At 38.6% G+C, this 22,330-nt stretch overlaps 1 protein-coding gene across 1 annotated transcript in view; it reads right to left on the bottom strand.

Moving 5' to 3' along the window:
- Positions 1-22,330, bottom strand: part of GMDS (GDP-mannose 4,6-dehydratase) — a 625,677-nt gene that overhangs the window by 81,285 nt on the left and 522,062 nt on the right. Inside the window, exon 9 of the mRNA XM_027040165.2 lies at positions 15,476-15,572. Within this exon, the coding sequence (XP_026895966.1) occupies positions 15,476-15,572 (97 nt within the window). The remainder of the gene's footprint in view (positions 1-15,475; positions 15,573-22,330) is intronic.

A 22,330-nucleotide genomic window follows, 5' to 3' on the forward strand; every position in this document is an offset into this window, starting at 1 on the left:
CAAAAAGCCACTAGGGTCACATCTTATTATGCTGTATCTCGGTGGCTTTGATTTTTCTTTTAAACCTAAACCAGAAGCACTCCTCAAAAAGACTTTTTTACATGGTAAGTAAAATGTGAGCCAGTCACACACTAAAAGGACAAAGAGCCATTGTCAGGTAATATGGTGATGCACTCCAGCTGGGCCATTGCCCCTCCCACTTGTAGACAATTCTTCAGAACCACTGGGGGAGAGCAGCTAAATGAATAATGCTCTCTGATGGCCTGTGAATGGTTCACAGTGCTTCAATTCTGCAGGTAGACAGGACAGGTTTACGTCCTCTGAACATATCACTGGACTCTGCCTGCTGGGTTTATAGTTTCAGACCATTAAGTAGGTGCAAACCCACTCACTGCAACAAAGAAAAGCTGCACTGAGAAAAGGCCAGGGAAGACCTTCACAGAATCACAGTGCCAGCCACCCCTTCTGGTGCCAGAGCTGAGGGGACCTTGGCTGGAACAGACCAAGAGCAGGTGTCCCTGATGGCCAAGGGGTAGAAGACAAAGTTTTCAGGTGACCTAGAACATATGACCCTGGAGAAAAGGGGGGTAAGGCTTAATGGGGAACCATAGCCTGGAAACCGGCTGGGCCACTACCATACAGTATGACCTTAGGCAAGTCACTCAGCCTTTTGGTGTCCCAGTTTCCCCATCTGAAATGATGATGGAGAAATTAATGCTCCCCAGGCACCTGGAAGAAATAACAATGAAGTTCTGTGCTGGAGAAATCAGAGATGCAAGACAGCAGAGATTGGTCACAGATTCAAAATGGCGGCAAAGGCCAACGCCAAGCAAAGTGATTTTCTGCCTGTTACTCCCCCTCACCCCACAGGGCCCAGAAGAAGCACCTGATGTTTTTAGCTGATTTTCACAACAGCAGACAGAAATGAACAAGTATTGTGGGCCAAGACCTTGAATCTTGCTTCCTAAGGCAAGAACTTGATTCTCTGAGCTGCCCTTACATGCTTTTGAGACACTGCTTATGTCAGAGAAAAAAAGGGAAAAGAGGAATTTGTCAAGAAATTATGCTCTAACTAGGATTTAAAGTTGGGACTGAGAGTTACGTTTCAAAACCAGAACTTGAAATTTGGGGGTGGAGGGAAAATGTCCCTTCTCTCAATGAAAATGGACTTTAGTTGTAAATCTGTCTAGCTCAACTAGGGCAGAGCACCCAAGAATGAAGAGTTTGCATCTCTAGCAACAGCCTGTGGCTTAACTGCAGAATTATTTCTGGAAATAGTCAATAAAAAGTACATATGTATATAAAACAATAACATAAAACTCCAACCGATATAAACTCACTTAATGTAAATGACTTTGGATCTTAAAAAACTGTTTTTATATTGCCTAAATCCCTGAAGTCTGAGCCTGTGATGTACCTGGAAGCTTCCCAAGAGTCTCTGCTTGTCAACACTATTCCTGCAGAAGTCAGGCTGTTTACCTCCACCATGCCTGTCAAATTGACTTTGTTTCTAAATACTCTACTTTATATTCCCACCTTCCATCAGACAGGAAAGAGCATTTGTATATGTCCATATTCCTGAAAAGCCACATTATGCCTGAGGTTACAGCAGATATATTCATCAACTTGGTAAAGAGAATCATTTAAAAGCCAGTCAGATTCTGTGCAGTGTGGACTGAAGTTCCTGTTGGCCACATGGGTTGAGCTGGGTAGAGGGACTGTTAATATGGTATGATAAATGCCATCATGAGCATTCAGGGCTAACATAATGTGGTATCCAGCAAGCATCTGTTGGGTGGCTGTGCTGGATAGTCACCTAAAGAAGTTGTCTTGCAAACCTGGTTCAGTCCTTCATCTCAGTGTTTACAAATACCTGACACATTTCCTCTGTTTATAATTCTGTGACCATGACCTATTCTCTAATCCTCTCCAACACCTAGAAACAGACTCCAGGATCAAGAGAGAAAATTTCAAGAATTCAGAGGTTTGGGGCTTCACAGCAGATACAGAGGAGGTCGACTAATTCAGCCAAATTAATTCAGATTCCTCGTTAGAGAGGTTTTCTTTGATAATAACCACATCAATTTATACTAAGATGGTATCTTTGGTCATAAAATGTCAACATGTTTCACAAACATTAACTTAGCCTTCTAGTACCTCTGTGTAGGTTAACATAATCACCCTTCATTTAGAAGACAAGGACACTGAGATGATGTTAAGGTTGTAGATAGCTAAACATACAACCTTCTGAAGCTGCATTCTATCTCAACTCCTAATTATCTAGTCAGAGTGTTTTTCCTTGGTGTTTCCTTTGGATGAATAAACTAATATCATTGTCAATGGTTTCCATAAAAAACAATAACTGCAAAAACACATTTCTAACCTATTATCTATAGTGGGAGTTGAGGCACAAAATGTCACCTACACAGACAGAAGTTCCAAAAGAAATAATGACTTATCCCCTCATGTTTAAAAACAAATACATGCTTTACTTTTAAGTCTGTGATGCAGACCACAAAATATAAATGAATCAGAAATGAAGTTTAGCTACCTGGAAAATTTATAAAGACGGAGGAAGGAGGAAAGAAAAGAGGTTGAATTATTTTAAAAAAAGAGCAACATCATGAAAATGCGGAAAAGGAGAGGAGAGTATTTCTAGGAAGCAATGGGTTGTTTAGTTTGGATTTCAAGATTGGTGGGTAGTGAAACAATATAAATATTCAGCTGGGGAGGGTTGAGGACAGAGTGATGTGAATCAAAATGACTGACAAATGTACATCAACATATGGGGACAATGATGCAGATGTGTGAAGTTATTTCTGTTGCAGAAAGCTGGAAGGCAATGGTCCTTACATCCATGCTTATCCCAAAGTGATGAAACAGTATAAGACTATGCAGAACCGAGTCACAAATGTAAAACTGATAAATTAGAAGAAATATGCCCATAGTAGATGCTCTAAATGGACAAGAAACTGAATTTTGCTTTATATTTTTCCAGACAAACCCAAGTGACAGGAGATTAAGCGCCACCCTTTTCATAAATACATTAAAGAAAACCATGATTAAAACTACTCTCTTACCTACCACTGTCCTTATGGGATAAGAAATGTCCTGGTTTTATGAATGGACTCTAGCGTTTTATCTTTTCAGTTCCTTTTTGGATCAGTTGGTGGTTGCTCAGCACCATATGTGATGACTGGGTGCGAGCCTTTGCCGCTCCTGGGCACCCACCACCCGCCCACACTATGATCAGATGTGTGGGCATTGTTTGTTCAGTGTCTACTCCCTTAGGCTGCACTGCCTCCCACTACCCTCCCTCACCAGCTGAAAGAGGAGACAATGCATTGATATCAACAGCCATCCCACCTTTAGGGCAAGTGGGAGGTGCTGATTCATGAAGAGAATATTTCATATCACCAATAGAAAAATAGGCTTTAGATCCATGGACTTCCCTCCCCCCAACCTTCACACTACATTTTACAGATGTGCCAAACTGTGAAAATGGCTTCTCTCTCATCTCAACCTGGTAGCACGCAAAACAAAGGCTTCAAAAAAGAACTGTTTTGATCCACATTTTCCCTCTTTTCTGATCCATTGATCCACAATTTTTAGCAAGAGAGCCATACTCAATCAGACCCACGTCTCCTCCGTTGGGAAACACAATATTAAAAAAATTATATTTTATATACTTGTTTTAGAAAGTAGGTCTGAAGCTTATTCCATTGCATCTGACTGTATTTTTTACCAAAATGGCTGCACAAAGAGGAATACAATGCAAGCCTTAATAGGAAAATCTTCTCTGTGAGTCCAATGCTTATTTCAGAATTAAAAAAAAATATTGTTCTAAATGACTATTACCTTTCTTACACAATCATATATTTAAATTTTAGTCTTCATTAAAAAAAAAAAACACAGGAAAACACTGGAGGTTTAAGTGAGGGGGAGATAACATGCCATTAGGTTTCTGGTAGACTTTGGCTCCACAGTTAAAGTACCAGTCATTGTAGCTATTTACTGATCTATACTTATCACTTTTTTATTCAAAAAGTTTTGGAGATGAAGTAGCAGAGGAACACATGCAATGCACAAAGCCAAAAGAACAGCTGAGCGTCTCTTATGCCATATAATACTTTGCTCAACACATACAGTCTCAGAGTAGGGAAAAGAAAGATGGTAGCTGCCACCAGGGCATTTCTTATTAGCAGTTCAAAACTGAAAATGCCTCTGTTTGGCAGGTGTACTTTTCTTAGTTAGAAACAACCTAGCATGCCTTTTGCATATGTGATGCTATTGGTGCACTCCCTCCAAGATTTCAAAGACAACAATAAGGTTTCTCACATGAGCAGTGCACAGCAGTGTACCCACAACACACCAGATGGATGCCAAAGGGACCTACTCTAGAGTCAGTCTGTAATATCCCCATTACCAGCTCTTCCTATTAAGAGGCACCAGTACACAACTCTGGTGGGTTGGAATGGGTTAAAAGCTTATTTGAGATGGTCTGAATTGCTTAAGAAAGAAGTTGCAGGGACTGGAGTAGGGAAACAATCAGAACCTCTGGAAAAAAGAATTTCAGAAAAGATGAAGAAAGAAAGAAGGCAATATCAGCAAAAAAATAAGAAAGAAAAGGGCAAGAAATAAAGAACTCGCGAAAGGGGGATATATAGAGATGAAGGGATATAAAAGGAAGATGAATTTTGTTTAAAGGTTGGATGTACAGATGTAAGCCATGAATAAACCCAATACTCATCTTGTAGTAGAATTTCAAATAGAAAGGAAAAGAGGAAAAAATATTTTTATACTTTTTTTTCTCCTTTCGAATTTAGTTACAGTTTATTACAGTGTTGGAGTAATTTTGTTTATACCAGAGCTGGTTGGAAAGCAGGAGAATGATCCTTTGATGTGGCATACATGCATTCATTAATTGATCCCCTTTTATGTACCAAGTACTATCCAAGGCCATCAGATGTCATTCCTGCCCCCAAGGTCCCAGGTGGAAATGACACATCACATTACAATGGGACAAGTGCTTCATAAGAGGTTAAGTGCTAACTTTGCCTAAAGAAATAAAAGGAGGCTTCACCAATGGGCTGACATTTGTGCAGGGCCTAGAAACTAATAATTCATCAGTTTTTCAATATGCCCTTTGAGACTGGTGGGAAATATTCATTGTTATGCTACAGTGGAAAAAACAGAAGGAAGGAGAAGTTCGAAGCTTTGAGATTTATAAAAGTGAGAGGATTGGGAATAAAAAGTGTTGAGAGTTATACTTTTAAATTTCTAATGCTAGCCAGTAGAACAGATTCAAATTACCACCGCACTTTCTTATAAGTTTTAGAATTTTAATAAGGCAACGTAGCACTCACTCTCTAACCTTCCAAAGCTAAAACGAATTCAGAAACAGATTATTTCTTTTCACCATCTTGACTTAGAGAAACTTGACATATTCCCAGAAGTTCAACAAGTGGTTCTAGAAGATCATTTAGGCACATTTTCTCTGCTAACGTTTTTCCAAAAATAATAGAAACAACTTGAATCTAAAATGTATAGTGCCTTTCTAATACCAGTCCACATAGGATTAATTTCATTCTCAACAAATTCCCTGTAAGATCGGGAAACATTTCATGATAAACTTGAATATTTGGGAAAAAAAAACCTTGCATATTTAGATTGACCTTGGAATAGCTGTTAAGTACCCATGTTTATGAGATAAACAAAATTTCTTGTGAAAGTAAGGTCGTCTCTATTCTTGACTTTGCCTTTTAAGCATTAAGACAGCTGTGAACTGTTTAGGAATTAGTCTTGAACACAGAATTTAACTAACATCATAGGACACGCAAGGGGCACTCTTCTAGAATTTAAGACAGTTAGGGGTCAGATGCCATGTAACACAAGGCAGATTGGTGGTCTTGGAAAGAATAGTGGCTACACGGAGTTTAAGAATGATGCATGACTGATGTTAAGACCCATGACAGGAAGAAAAGAGAAGATGAAGTACAGGAAGACAAATACAAGAAGGTAAAAATAAAGAAGAAGAAATAAGCTAGAAATAAAGGAGGAGGAGCAGCTGAACTGCTGCAGACAGGCTGGAGGCACAGCAACATGGAACAGAGGATGTGCTGGGCACAAATGGAGGCTGGGAAGGAGAGTTAGTGGTGATGGGCCTCATTATTGCTGTGCTGGACAGGTTCTCTCTGCACAACGGGCTCCCTGTCTTTTGTCTCTGCAGGCCCCTCTGGTTCATTTCCTGGACACCTCCTGCCCCAACCTGGAGTGTGTTCTCTCTGTCTCTCAAACCACAAGTCTTTCCAAAACTCTACTCTAAAGCTCCTATTCTTTAGGAAGCCTGTTCTTATTCCTTTGCCTACTGTTCCCTCAGACTTAGGATGGTTTGTCCTCATAGTTGCTCAAGTGCATATTAGTATTTTGGTGGGGTTTTTTTTGAGTACGTATATTACTAAACTTTAAAATGACAATTAACTAGAGTCCCCCATTTCTTCTTTCTTCTCCAAGTGATAAATAATGTGTTTTCCAAACAACAGAAAGCACTGTGATCCAGCAGTGGGTCAAAGTGATTAATTATTCTCTGCCAACTGAATACCCCACAGCCCAAGAACCCTGAGCCTCCAGAAGGAATACAGCTCCTTCAACACCTTGATTTTAGCCCAGTGAAACTTAATTCAGACTCCTAATATCGAGAAGTATAAGATAATAAATCTGTGTAGTTTTAAGCTGCTAAGTTTGGGATAATTTGTTATAGCAGCAATAGGAAACCAACACAGATTTTAGACTGTAAAAGTGACATCTAGCTCGTTGTAAGAAGCAAGTACAAAGATAGGTTTCTGCAGGAAGATTTCTGAGAGGGGATGGAAAGGTGTGGTTGGCAGGTAAATGGAGCACTATGAACATACATGATGGCCTAATATATTCTCTTTGGTGGCTGCTCTCTAGACTGTTAGGGATACTTACATTCTAGGAGTAGTCATAGAACTTGCTAGATCTCAGGATCTATTATAGGTTCTGGGAATACACAGTTTAAGCAGAGTAAGAGGAGAGGGTCCCTAACTCATCTCCTTTAACTTTCACTGTGACCATCATTTCTGCCACTGGATCAAGAAGTACAGAGCTGGTAAGTAGCAAATAACCCTTTCTGCATGAAGTTATAGATGCAAAACAAAATAAAGATTTAAATAAAAGAAAATCTCAGGAGTTGATAAGCTCAAAGTATCCTTTCAGATGTCTCTTGATAACTAATGATTTCACAGCAGTGGGTGATGATGATAATTAATCATGATGACAGTAATAAAAATGGTAATATGCAGCACAAAGTACCTTATATTTATATAAGCTCTTTCATCTTTAAGAATTCTAAGATGCTTTGCAACCTTCCAGTACATATCAATATGAAATGAGGTCTCTGCTTACATCTGAAATTCAGTTTTGCCTGGATTGATAGGTAGTAATCATCTGCCAGTTAATGGAAACTCCTTGATATTAGCTGGGTAAGGAGCCTTGAAGGCAGGGGATAATCATCAAGGATGGCAGACACTTTAGTCTGGCTCTGCAGCTCTTAGACACAAACGTTTGATTGGTGAATTCTGTGACTTAAAAAAAATGTTTATTTATTTATTTTGAGAGAGAGAGAGAGAGAGAGAGAGAGAGAGAGAGCGAGCGAGCAGGGTAGGGGCAGACAGGGAGAGAGAGAATCCAGGCAGGCTCCACATTGTCAGCACAGAGCCTGACTTGGGGCTCCATCTCATGAACTGTGAGATCATGCCCTGAGCTGAAATCAAGAGTCAAACACTTAACCGACTGAGCCACCCAGATGCCCCAGAGTTCTGTGAATTCTTAACCCACTTTTCCAAAAATAGGTTTCTGAGGCTTATCTCCTGAAATTCAAATTGCCTGGCTTTGTGACTAGCTCCCTGTTCATGCTTTTCTCTCCTCTCACCCGCCATGCTCTCTTTGGGGTGTTCATCTCAGAGCTTTAACTCTTCCTTTTGCACAACTACCCTGTCTAGAGGCCCTGTCTGACCTCTTTTCTTTACACCAGGCCTCCAGCTCCAACTCCTGCTTGATATTGCCATGTGGATATCCCTAAGGCACCATGACTGTACCAGAATTCCTCAACACCTCCCACTGCAAACGGAGTCCTCTTCTTATATCTCTGATGTGAGTTCTGGCATCATTATCTCTCACCTACTTCACGGTTCAGCCTCTACTCCAGGGAACCACCTTCAGTTCCTGTCTGTCATCCACATGTCACTATCCAATCCATACCTAATCCTGTGGTCACCATCTCTGCAATGTCCTGGCATTTGTCACTGATTTTCTCGCCTCCGCTGCCCTGGTTCAGTTAGCTCCTTCTTATACCTGCACTAGATTGTCCCAATAGCTTCCTAGATGCTCCTCCTCATTTGTCTGAGAGTTACCATGGGACAAGAACCTTATCTCATCCATCTTCACATTTCTCACAGAAGTTCTAGGACTTATCTCCATGGTAGAAATTCAGTAAACATTCTCTTTTAATTGAATCTGTAAGACCGCAATCATATAAGAATACTTTATTTTATATATACTGATATATTCTGGAGAAGCTGAAGGTAAATAAGAGTTATATTTTAAATGTATACAATGAGCATACTATTTTTAAAAGATTCTGGTAATAAATCCTGAAATTAGATAATCTTTTAATACCTTAGAAACCTACTTATTTCTAAGTTTAGATATTCTTTAAAAAACTTTTTTAAATATTTATTTATTTTGAGAGAGAGATATAGAGTGCGAATGGGCGAGGGGCAGAAAGAGAGAGAGGGAGAAAGAGAATCCCAAGCAGGCTCAGCACTGTCAGTACAGAGCCCGATGCGGGGCTTGCACCCATGAACTGGGTGATCATGACCTGAGCCGAAATCAAGAGTCAGATGCTCAACTGACCGAGCTACACAGGTGCCCTTAAGTTTAGATATTCTTACGCCAGCTTTTCATGAAGCAGTGCACTTCTGATTTATCCAAGAAACCAGCAAATTTATGACAGCATTACAAAATGTACAAACTGGATTTTGCTATTAAGGACAGCACCTATACTGAACAGTGGCTGAATGGAACCAGGTATTTACCAGCAGGCCAAGCACCTAACATGTAATTATCTAGGAGGCAGATCAGAGCTACTAAGTTAGACCATCAGCTGTGGATACCAAATTGGAGGTTTCTGACAAAAGCAGTCAAATGAATTCTCAACATTGCTAGTAGATGTGACAGTGAATGAAGAAACCAGTCTGCCATGAACCAAGGGCATGGAGAGTGAGGCAATAGAAGGCCTAGGGTAAGAAAAAGATAGATAGGGGCCAAGAGTAAATGTACATGGACTAAATTTTGGTAGACCTGGAATACTTGGAATATTTTTTTCCTCAGTGAACAAAGTGCTGGGGAAAAAATCAAACTTGGTAAGGAATAATTAACCTTATTGAGAAGATAAAGCAGAATAGGGTGGAGGAAGGAAACCATAGATAGATTTATCCATGAAATCTCCATGAATAAAGATTTTTGTATTTATTTTAGAAGATAAATATAGCTTGATACAACAGGAAAAACACTGTCAATTTGTTTAAAAAACAAACAAACAGCAAATGGGGATTTCTAAAATTCCAAAATACAGATCTCGCTGGCTGGATGAAAATGAAGAGGGAACAGGTGATCACACCCATGATGGATGGGCCTCCCGTAAGTAATTCTATACTTTGAGTAAGCTGCATCAGGGCTAGCTGAGGTAGAAGCTGAACTCAAGTACTAACAGTTCTTCCTAAGAAAAGTAGCTGCAGAAGCTAAAACAAATTTCTAAGATTTTGGAATTTCTTTTGTAGATGTCAAGAGGTCAACACTGTAATTATAAATGGGGGTAGTCATTAGCTGGACAGCTTTTTTTTTGGGGGGGGGAAAGTACAGATTTTACAGGAATTCCTAATTGGTGAAGAGAAAAACCCCCATCTATAGAAGGACATCAGAGAGTTTTTAGGACAAATACAAAAAATATTTTTAAATAAGATAAAGTATATACTTATGTATATTCATATAGATTTTATGAATCATTAATTACATTGTTCTGATCAGGATCTAATCATGAAAACTTTCAAGGAAAAATAGGATGTTGGGGGCATTATAGTAAGTACCCAATTACTATTTCATTAGATATGAAATGCTCTCGAGGGGGGTAGCAACCAAGGAAAGAACACAGGCTTTAAGAGGAATGTTATATGCCCCTAGGGGTTCTGTATGGGATCCTATGAAGTATGGAAAACATACAGTAGAATATTTGAGAATCAACTGAAGAGACTGAAACTTAAAGCTCCTTTGGTTAAATCCAAGGAAGGAAAAGGGCAGGAAAGGTCAATGTGATTAAGGAAGGATATAAAGATTAGTATGAGGAGCCTAAGAGGGAGGCTTAAAATATATAAACAGTGATTTAGAGATATAAACTATTTATAAAATACAAGTATAAGAAGTTCAGAGGAAGCATTATGATGGCACATTAGTGCTAGCATCCCACTCCATTGTGATAGTTGTAAAAGAGGAGAATGCTAGGATATGAAAAATTGGAAGGGGTCTTACAGAACAGCCTCTCCTTTCACAGGTCCAAGAATGCAGGAAGAAAGGGACTCGCCCTTAATTTGCTCTCTCTGCAACTCCTTATCCTAGCTCCCACCAGTCAAAACAAGGAACAAAGAAAAGCAGCAGTGGAGGGGTAGGATTAGAGCTTTGGAGGTCAGAGGATCAGGACAGGGAAAGATCAACTGGCTCTAACAGCGCTGAGAAGATGAAGGGTTGGAGTTGGGAGGATCTAATTTCCTGCTTTGGGAGGGGAAGTGTGAGAAGGTGGTGAGAACAGAGATGGGAGAGAAAGGGGACAGTTACAAGACCCCCAGTACCCAGAGATGGAGCTGAAGGAAGGACGTATACACATCTTCTGATGATAGATCAGATTCCCGAGGTCTGGAAAGTGTTACCCAGCATTATTCTAAACAGGGCTCTGAGATAGAGCAAGCAATTATGGGCCATTTAACTTAACATCATTTACAGAAAAATATTAGGAAAAGTTTGCAGAGGGGACAACTCGACAAGCATATGGTAATTTGATTAGAAACAGGCCACACGTTTTTACTGAAGGAAGGTGTTGTTTTAACTAGCTTGTTGGACTTCTTTGAAGTTACTGCCTTCTCAATTCTGGATTTTAACTCCTGATTTTTCTAATATCTATGAAGAATGGGAATAAACAGAAAGTATCTAAGTAAACAGAACAAAACCAATTACAATTGAGGACACTAGAAATACAATGGCAAGAAAAATGAATGTTGAGATGAATATAATAGCAAGAAAAAAATTTAATTTACAACATCTAGTAGCATTTAAGTCAAGATATTTTTCATGAAAGGTATGTGATTTGAATTTTGGTTTGTCATTTCCTAAAATGACATTTCCTATGTCATTTCCTAAAATACTCTGCAGAAAAAAAGTGATTTTTGTTAGTTTAACTGAGAAAACAAAAACCAAAAAACAAAAAACAAAACAAAAAACAAACTCTTCGCCTTTTTTTTTTCCTTCAATGGATTGACTTTTCGGTGTGGTTAAAAATTTGGTGTGGTTAAAACATTCAGGTGAATTTCTCATTAATACAACCTTTCAAAATTTTCCAAGCGAAAAATTCTCAAACAAAATGAAGACATCTTATTTTATTTTAAATTAAGTAGTAAATCAATATTATTATTTCCATACCACCGAATAGCTACTAAAGCTTCGGAAGGAGAATTAGAAAAGATAAAAATCAAGAATAAAATATCAAAGTACTTATTAATGTTGGCTTGAAGACTTTATTATACCTTCTTATCTACTTTTTACTGGTTGATCTGTACAATTTATCATGTGTCATTGTACTTTTCAAAAGGTACTAGATTTAAGTAACTGATCTATACCTCTCTCTATATGTACAATTTCCACAAGGGTGGGGAATGTGTCTGTTTTGCTCATAGGCCTAACATAGTGTTTGGTAAATATTTGGTAAATGGATGAATAAATAAATAATAATAGCATGTCAATATTGGGTATTTTACTGTGTAACATACTATTTTAATAAGCATTTTGTATAATTGACTGTTAATTCTTCAACACTTCTATAGACTTCTAGCTCTCCTATTGATCTCATTTTTAAAGTCAAGGAAACAGAGGCATTGAGAAGTTGAGTAACTTGCCTAGTCGCACAGCTAGTCATTGGCAGTTTTTGAACTCAGGTGGTCTGGCCCTAAGGCCCACACTCAGGCATGACGCTACTTCTTCTCTCTGAATGAAGCACATTGCAATGAGTCTGTGTATAAATGGGTACACATACAGGAAATTATATACAAGAGAGGAGATTTAAGAGGCACAGAACTCAAGTGTTAACATTGCCATCACCAGATACTGGAAATCAGGGGCAATGGGGGATTTAAAGTCTGATGTCCAGGATCAAGATTTTCACAGAAGCAAAACTAAACATTTAAAGGAAACATAGAGATTGATAGGTAAAGAACTAAAAGAATGTGACTCCATTCTGCTCTAATTGGATGCCAGAGTCCTTAGCTCAGAACAAAAACTTTCAAGACTTTCCATGTTGGTAACAGAAGCAAGATTTAAGGTTTTGTGGTGGCTAAATCAATGAGGACAAAAATTACTGGTGCATGTGGAAGTATGTTCTATATGGCATCATCGGTGGTCTTTTTTGGGGTAGTGCTGTCCTGTGCTGAGTAAAGAACCTTTCTTAAAACTAGCCTGAATCTTATTCAAAAAACAACACAAAGTTCTATTTCCCTTCAGCTGCATTAGGGTATTGATGTTCTGAGACCTGATATGTCCTTATCATTTTTTTTCAAATTTTCTTGATGGTATTTATTTATTTATTTTTTCCTAGCAGTCATTCTGGAACCATTTGACTCTAAGAAGATTTAGTTTATGTTTTTGGCTTCAGAGTGCCCTATATGCTGAGAATCTGGGAAGATGCATGATTAAAGCTAATCAGGAGATCAGAGTTTTAAAGAATTCAAGGAAGAAAGAAAAAAAAGTCTCTGGCTCTTGCGAGATGGATTTAAGACACTTAAATGGGAAGGATCCAGTTTAGACATGGGAGAATTCCCCATCCACCCTATACTGAGTGCTGACAAACCTCAGAGAAGCTGGGTGCTTTTCAGGACTCACTCTGAATGACTCTAGATGTGTTGGTTTTAGGGCCCTGCACCTAAGTGAAAGCTCATTTACAAGTCAGTCTCCAGTTCTGGTCACCTTTTAACTAGAAGAATACTATCACCCCTAAGGCAATTCTATATAAGTCTGTCAAGCTGGTCCAAGTTTTGGGAAAACTTGTTGTTCTGAGGAATGAGGTTAAAAGTTTAGTCTCACTATACAAGAAAAGCTTGTCCCACAGAATATTAAGTTGAAGTGGAGTGAACAAAACGAATGTAGCCTAAAGGCTTAGAAAGATGAAATGTAGTTAAAAATCCCAAATCAAGCAGGGAATCCCAAATCAAAAGAAAATCTAGGGTGAGAGTCCCATCAGTGAAAAAAGCAAGCAAGCATTTGAAATAAGATGCTTCTCTTATGTTCAAACAACACTAGTGTAAACAGAATTGCAGAACAGGTATGATGATGACATTTGAATGGACAAAAGAAATGAGGAGGGATGCAGCACTGTTAGGGCAGGAAAGAGGGGTCGATACGGACTCTAAGAACCATCTTGTTAGTCCAAGGGTCCTTTTCCTGTTCAGCAAATTCTTTTGTTCTGTGTCCTTATCAATCCCCCACCTTGCCTAAGTAAGAATGACAGACAAGCCATTCTTAATGACTTCCTAGCTTTTGAAACTATTTTGGTGTCAGAGAAAGAACCACGTTTCAGTTGTTACAAGGATGGAGGTTTCTGTGGGCTCAGTAAATTTTCTACTCTGAGATGACAATTTTTGTTTGTGAGGAGAGAAATAAATTTGTCCATTTACGTGATCTGTGCAATAGTCTGGAAAAATGACACCCTTGTGGCACCTCTTTAGGACAGGGAAACAAATGCCAGTGTGGCTAGGGGGCTCCATAGACAGGCATTCCTTGCGGTGTCAGCAGGAGTGTGCTGGTATCTTCCTCCCCCAGAGATGGAGCACATCCTCTCCTTGGCACACCCACTTGCCATTAGCACAGGGAACCATTGTTCACTGTGTGTTAGAGACCCAGCCACGCCCTGTGCCAGGACAATGCACTGACTCTACAGCTCTAGTCTCTAAGCACTGCTGATTTCCTTTCCTTTTTACTTCCTCCTGTGTGTCAGAGTACATGAAATGAAGTTTGTTCTTTTGTTTAAAAAAAGAGATTTCAGAGGGTGATTACTGATGACATACTCACTGTCAGTTTCTCTTCTCTAGGGTTTTCCTAATCTCTGAAATACTGTACAACATATAAGGTTCAAAGCACAGATAAAACAGGTTCTATTTTCACAGCTAATGTACATTTGACTAGGAAACCTCTGAACAATTCTCTCTGAAGATGCTGTTTTTGATTATTTTTAGATCTATTTAACATGCTGGGTTTTGTCACCATAGTATGAAGGTAGACCACTTTAAAGTGACAGCACCAAGCTAAAAATCTTTATAAATTGAGGAAAGAAGGATAATAGGCACTAACAATCTATAGGTCATTTCTTAATACAGAAAATTTTGTATTCATCCACCCATCAGTCAATATTTATTAAGCACCTACTTATTAAAGCCTAAGATATTTTTTAAAAAGACCTTATCCTCAAAGAATTCATAATTTGGTAAAAAGAGAAGGTCATGTAAACAAATGAGTATGATAAATTATAATAGGTGTTACAGCATGATTATGCATAGCATATAATGTAGATACAAATGAAGGAGGAAAGATTTTAGTGGTAGTAAGTAGTATATTGACCAGAAAAGTATTCACAGGCAGGACAGTATATGAGCTAAATCTTAAAAAAATGTACGGGGGGATTGTTTATGGGTTAGGTTTGTGTGGGTGCATGTGAGCGCATGTGAGTGAGTGTGGGTACATGTGTGAGTGCATGTGCATATGGGACGGTATGCAGCCCTCCAGGTCTTGAGATCTTGCAGGTTATGGAGGGCTTTGTAAGTCAGACATCCCGTATCAGGGATCAGCTATCAAAGCTAATAATGTGAGGAGACTTGCCTTGGATAGAAGTCTCTGTTTCTTAAATCAACTACTTCCTTGGCTGTATTTTACCCTTGTTTTCCTTGATAAAGCAATGGATTTCGTGCTGAGAATAACAACTCAAATTCAATTCACTGTAGTCTGTTTTGGGACCTGACCATTGAAGGATGTCAGAGAACCCAATGGAAAGCTTTGAAGGCTGACTGTGGATATTCACTAAGAACATCTTCCCAGCCAACCAGCCAGCCAAATGTGGCCACGCACTGGGTGGCCAAGGAGTCCTTACCACTTCAGTTGGTCGGTAGTATTTGAGATCCACAGTCACATGAATTTTTCCGGTCTCTTTACATCTGCCCACTTCATTTTCATTCTTTCCTTCCCACCTGTAAAGGAGATAAACACTTAATCAGCCTCTAATTGCTTGGGAGCATTTGCCATGTTATAGTCCCTCAGGATGGCTCAGCCTTCTCCCTGCAGGAGTATATAAGCTCATTAACTACAGGAACACAGCTGATGTGTCACCATGTTATCAGGGCAACAGGGACTTTCAAAGCCTTTCCAGATCTGTTTGTAAAGGGTAGGGTTTTTTTTTTTTTCCTTCTTTGTAAGAAAATCATGATGGGTTCAGAAGTGCAACTTCAGAAGTGAACAGATTAGCCAGAATAAGGAATTGGGCACAGGGATTTCAAAGATTTTGCACTTCTTTAGACTATTCTTGATAACATCAATTATTATGAATTAGTGTCTTCTGTCTCTCTTTTATTTATTTTTTAAAATTTGTAGTGATGTTTTAGGGATATTTATTGTAAACTTCAATGCACTCCAGTTTGGAATAAGTTTCATACCCTAAATTAACCATTCATCTCATCTCTGTGTTATACCAAGTTCCCTTCCTCTATTCAGTCAGCAGTAGGCCTCATTAACAAATCTCAGACTATTAAACCTCCAAAAAAATACACAACTGGTTTACTGCTTGCTAAGAGAGGGTATATTAGCATCAGCTATGGTGTGCTTTGGACTTGGGTTTTTCTTCCTTAAACATCCACAGTTGGAAACAGTCCCCCCTCAAGTCTATACCGCACATTGTGCAGGATATGCTCACAAGTTTCAAGACCAACTTCTTTCTGGAATTCCATTTTATGTTCTCATTTTTAAATAAATGAAGACACTGGCTTCATGTTAGCCTCTGGAGACAATACTATACAATTAAAATTATTTTTACAAATGAAACTTTTCAGCAAAGAAAGAAAAGAAATTACAAAGTAATGTCTGACTTCCATGCTTATCACCAGACCTAGTTTGCTTTATCAGTTGGAGAGGAATCCTATGCCAACAGGACAATTCTGTGTGCTCCCTGGATCAGAGGCACAGTGGAGATCAAAGGAAAGAGTAGAACATTAAATTAGTTGCTTGACTATGTCATTCACACGTGTCATTGAAGACAAATAGTAAATATTGATTGTGGCTGTATTTTGGACATAGCTGGGTAGTAGAGACATAAATTGCCCTTATAAGCTTAATTTCTGAACAATCACTGGAATGTTCTATTCTCAACTTACTTTTTTATAGCAGAGGGATAACATGTCATTGTTGGGAAAACTCAGTTTCTAAGCACATTGAATTTGCCAGTGGCAAATATGAAAAACATCCCATAACACATAGGGATTCATAGTATATGTTGAATAATAAAACTGAACAACTGGCATTATATTAATTAGTTGCCTCAAAAAGAGGTGTTTGGTAACTTACTTTTTTGGTTTAATTTCTTACTATTGATTAGACTAATTTGGCAGGGTCAGAGCTAAGTTTTTGGAAAATTCACCTGGATATGGTATGCGGATGCTTTAGAACATGCAGACTGAAAATAGTGTAAAATGAGAAAACCCAAAGTGGTTATAAACCTTATCTGTCTCTAATAGAAAAGACCACATGTTGGCAAATATCTGCAGTAAGGGAGAATAGATAAATCATTACTTTAAAAATTACCTAGCTAATTTTAAAGTTAATTGTTGAAGTGGAGCCTTTTCTTTGGTAAGGCTTTCAGTGGGTGAAAGGATATTTGTATCTCATAAGCATGTTTTTATTCTTGTTCATGTTTAATACTAACAAAGAGAAACCAGTCCAGCATCTGTCTTCCTGATGGTATCTCCCAGTAAGCCAAAAGGGTTAAAAAATCACTGCTCACAGTTTTACTCTTTTCTCCTATGGTAGCTGGGTATGTAATCTATAATGGGTCAGGCTGACTTATGTGCACACATACATATCCGTAATTCTGTCCTTCTTACTGATAAATCTTCTCAGATGTCACCAACTTGAAAATTGGTGATTCAAATGTACTTTTAGTTGATTTCTTTGAAACCACACATGAACACACATATATTTAAGTTGATAAAGGCCTGGAAAAGACCTGGAGAGCTTGACTGGGGAGGGAACATGTCGGACAGGAAAGGAATGAGGAAAAGCCAGCTGTGTCTTTAGAGCAGGGGCTGACAAACTGTTTCTGTAAAGAACCAGAAAGTAAATATTTTAGGCTTTACAGATCATATATAGTCTCTGTTACATAGTCTTCCTTTCCCCCTCCCCATTCTGTTCTCTTCCTCCTCCTCTTCATCACCATCATCATCATCATCATCATCATCATCATCATCATCTTTTTTCTTAAATTACCCTTTAAAACTATAAAAACATCCTTACAGGACAGTAGAAAACAGGTGGGGTTGGCCATAGGTTCCTTACTCCTGCTTTAGGGGATGAGTTAATGCTATATCCTCATTCTTAACTTAAAACATTTAATTCCTTTTCATACCAAAAAGTTGCATTGCTGGACCAGCTTAAATTTTGCGGTTTACTGCTTCTTTTTGGCTGCTCTGAAGCCATATGCTAACATGTGGGATTTATGACAGTAGTTGAAATGGGAAACGACTGATGGAAGGAAATTGCAGGTTAGATTTGAGTTTGATGCTACTTGGGCACCTGTGTGTATCAGCTCTGGGCCCACTTCTTGGCCTCTGTCTGAATACTGTCCACAGGGCTGCCATCTTGCAAATGCTGTCTACAGTCCAAATTGTCTCTGTGGTCACTGCATTGCCCCCACTACTAATACAGTTGCATCGAATAATCGAGTATAACCAGGAAAGGGCTCAAAGCAGAACTGAGTTGGCAAAACCGCTTTGTAATTTGCACTAGGTCTGCATGAAGGCAGTAAGAAAAGTTTCGGCCAAGGGCCAAAAAACATTCAGTTACAACAATACACAAAACACTTGTATTAACAAGTAAAAGGTAACAGCTAACTTGTCCTAACAAGCAATGTTATGACTCAAAGCAGAGCTGGGATGTTAATGAAATGAAGGCAGCTTGACAGGGAATAGAGGATTCAGCTAATTAAAAGGAATTGCTACCCACCAATTTAGATCAACAGCTCACTGAGAAGAGCCTCTGTATAATTCAATTTTTAAAATATATTGTTGGCTCCTAATAAGCATTAAGTGGCAATAGAAAACATTCAAGAACAACAGAATCAAGCACAATAAGGAAAGATGAGGTGTTATTAAAATCTACTCAACTAGGAATTCCTTTAAGGAACAACAAAAGCAAAGTCAACTATATTAAGTCAAGCTTAGGAGACTATGTTAAAGTAAGGGAGGGCACGATGCACCCCTTATAAAAACCTGAATATCACAAAAGTTCTCAAGGATTATTTAAAAAAATATTATTTTATTAAGGATGTATATAAGGAAACAGGAGGTTGCCAAAAGCTACAATTTAGAAAATGACACAAAGTAGTCCTGGGAGAATTATTAGGTTCTGAATGAAGGTGGTGGTTTGTACAGTTTTGCTCCTGTCTGATGCCCCTTTCAAAAAGGAACATACTCAGAAAGGCTAAAAGAGCAAGAAAGAGAACAGAAACCAAATTCTGGAAGCTGGAAGGCCAGATGGATGAGTGTTAAAGGACTTAGCAGAAGCCCTAGAAAACAGACTCCTAAGCCAGCAGTGGGGAAGCTGAAAATGAACCCAATTTACACTTGCAGGAGCCCTCAGATGTCAGGAAGTGAGGGCGGATTACAACTTTCCTTGAGAAGCAGTGTGATGCCCAGTCCCCTCCCAGATCCTACATTGCTTGGCAACTGCCTCACCCTCCCTGGAGAACAAGGTCCCAGATCTGAAGGTCACTGGGCTTGGGAAGGGGTAGGGCCACGATGCTGAAAACAAGGAAAAATCTAGTGAGGTATGTGCACAGAATGCTGAGACTCCCCAACCAGCCCCAGGGTGCTGGCAGTCAGGCATGTCTCCTTTCAGGCAGGAGATGAGGAATCTTCTCTGGGTATCAGGGTTCTCCAAACTAAATGGTCCTGTTAGGTCCCCCTGTAAGTGACATAGTCAACAAGCTCTAACTATGTTCTCAAACTCCCAATTAGCTTTTTAGCTCCCACTTTTAAACATGAGCAGAAAACCAAGGACTACCAGACAGACATGTGGGGAAAACCACATATAGGAAAGAGAAATCATAACAAACAAATTGAAAATCAGCAAGCTGGAGAAAATAGGACAAATAGAAAAGGTAATCAAAAAACAAAACAAAAACACACATTCTACCATTAATATCTTCAGAGATATGAAAAGATACCAAAGAAACAAAAATAAGACAGTATATAATAAAGGACAACTTGGAAAAAAAATCTTAGAAATTGAAAAAAAATTGAAAAAATTAAAAGTTCAAGAGGAGATTTTGGAGATAAACTGAGGAAATCTCCCAGAAAGGAGAGCAAAAAGATGGAGATATGAAAAACCAGAAGAAAGATAAGAAAATCAGAATATGGCCTCAAGAGGTCAGTATAATAGAATTTCCAGAAAAAGTATAGAAAAAAAGGAAACAGAAGAGAGCAGATAATTAAGTAAAATCAAGACAATTGGTCAGAGAAGAACATGCATTTCCAGACTGGAAGGGCCCAACAGAGTGCTCTGAATAATGGATGGAACCCATATCACATGAAATTTCAGAACATTAGGACAAAGAAAAAGACTGACAGACTTCCAGAGAGAATACACAGGGACTAGGAGGCAAAATGGCTCTCAGTCTCCCATAGTAACACTGCAAATTAAAAGGCAATGGAGCAATACCTTCAAAATTCTAAGGGCAAAGTATTTCCAACCAAGCAATCTACATCAGCTACCTTCTTAATTCTGAGGGCAGAATAAAGGTATTTTCAGATGTACTGGGTCAAAAATATTTGCTTTCCATGCACTATTCTTAGAAATAAGATTTTGCTTCATCAAACCAAGGAGTTTTTATTTATTTTTAAAAATTTATTTATTTATTTATTTATTTATTTATTTATTTATTTATTTATTTATTTAAATTTTATTTAAACCCAAACTAGTTAACATATGGTGTAATGGTTTCAGGAGTAGAATTTAGTGATTTATCACTTACATATAACACCCAGTGCTCACCCCAACAAGTGCCCTCCTTAATACCCATCACCCATTTCCCATCTCCCCACCCAACACTCCTCTAGCAACCCTCAGTTTGTTCTCTGTATTTAAGAATTTCTTTTTTTTTTTTTTTTAATTTTTTTCAACGTTTATTTATTTTTGGGACAGAGAGAGACAGAGCATGAACAGGCGAGAGGCAAAGAGAGAGGGAGACACAGAATCGGAAACAGGCTCCAGGCTCTGAGCCATCAGCCCAGAGCCTGATGCGGGGCTCGAACTCACGGACTGCGAGATTGTGACCTGGCTGAAGTCGGACGCTTAACCGACTGCGCCACCCAGGCGCCCCTGTATTTAAGAATTTCTTAATGGTTTACCTCCCTCGTTATCTCATTTTTTCTTCCCTTCCCTTATGTTCATCTGTTGTTTCTTAAATTCCATATGAATTAAATCTTATGATATTTATCTTTCTCTGACTTATTTTGCTTAGCATAATACACTCTAGTTCCATCTATGTTGTTGCAAATGGCAAGGTTTCATTCTTTTTGATTGCTGAGTAATGTTCCACTGTATGTGTGTTTGTGTGTATATGTATATATACACACACACCACATCTTTGTTATCCATTTATCAGTTGATGGACATTTGGGCTCTTTCCATAATTTGACTGTTGTTGGCAGTGCTGCTATAAACATTGGGGTGCATGTGCCCCTTTGAATCAGCATTTTTGTATCCTTTGGATACAATTGCTGGGTTGTAGGCTAGGTTTCCTCAATTTTTTGAGGAACCTCTACACTGTTTTCCAGAGTGGCTGCACCAGGTTGCATTCCCACCAGCAGTGCAAAAGTGTTCCCCTTGCTCCACATCCTTGCCAACACTGTTGTTTCTTGAGTTGTTAATTTTAGCCACTCTGACAGGTGGGATCTCACTGTGGTTTTGATTTGTATTTCCCTGATGATGAGTGATGTTGAACATCTTTTCATGTATCTGTTAGCCATGTGGATGTCTTCTATTAAAAAGTGTCTTTTCATGTCTTTTGTCCATTTCTTCACTGGATTATTTGTTTTTTGGGTGTTGAGTTTGATAAGTTCTTTACAGATTTTGTATACTAACCCTTTATAACTGATATGTCATTTGCAAATGTCTTCTCCCATTCTGTCGGTTGCCTTTTAGTTTTGTTGATTGTTTTCCTTCACTGTAAAGAAGCTTTTTATCTTGATGAGGAAGGAGGTTTTAAAAAGATGCCAGGAAATAGAGGACCTAACTTAAGAGAGTGGCTAAGAGAACCCTTCAGATGAGCATGAAGGCAGATCACACAATGGCAACCCTCCACCAGTCTAGATGGAATCCGGTCAGAAGGTTCTATAGGCCTTGCTACAGGAAGACATGACTGATAGAATAACCCACAGACCTGAACACATTCAAAGGTGATTTAGACAGCTGGGGCAAAGTCTGGGGTAGTTAGTGATAAATATATAGAAAATAAAGCAAAAGAAGACAATGAAAATTATTAGCTCTGTGTTAAACAAATGACAATTGTACAGAAAAAAAGTAATTGTTGTTTACTGGAATGAAAACCATTGATCAGTCATGATAATTTAACACTGAATATTAAGCTATCCTCAAATTAAAATACAGCAATAGAATATTCAGAGAATGGAGAAATCGGGAGGAACAGAAAACAAAACCCTCATTTTGAATAAGAGGACGC

The sequence above is a fragment of the Acinonyx jubatus genome, chromosome B2, assembly GCF_027475565.1.
Source record: "Acinonyx jubatus isolate Ajub_Pintada_27869175 chromosome B2, VMU_Ajub_asm_v1.0, whole genome shotgun sequence".
In the NCBI taxonomy this organism is placed as follows: domain Eukaryota; kingdom Metazoa; phylum Chordata; class Mammalia; order Carnivora; family Felidae; genus Acinonyx; species Acinonyx jubatus.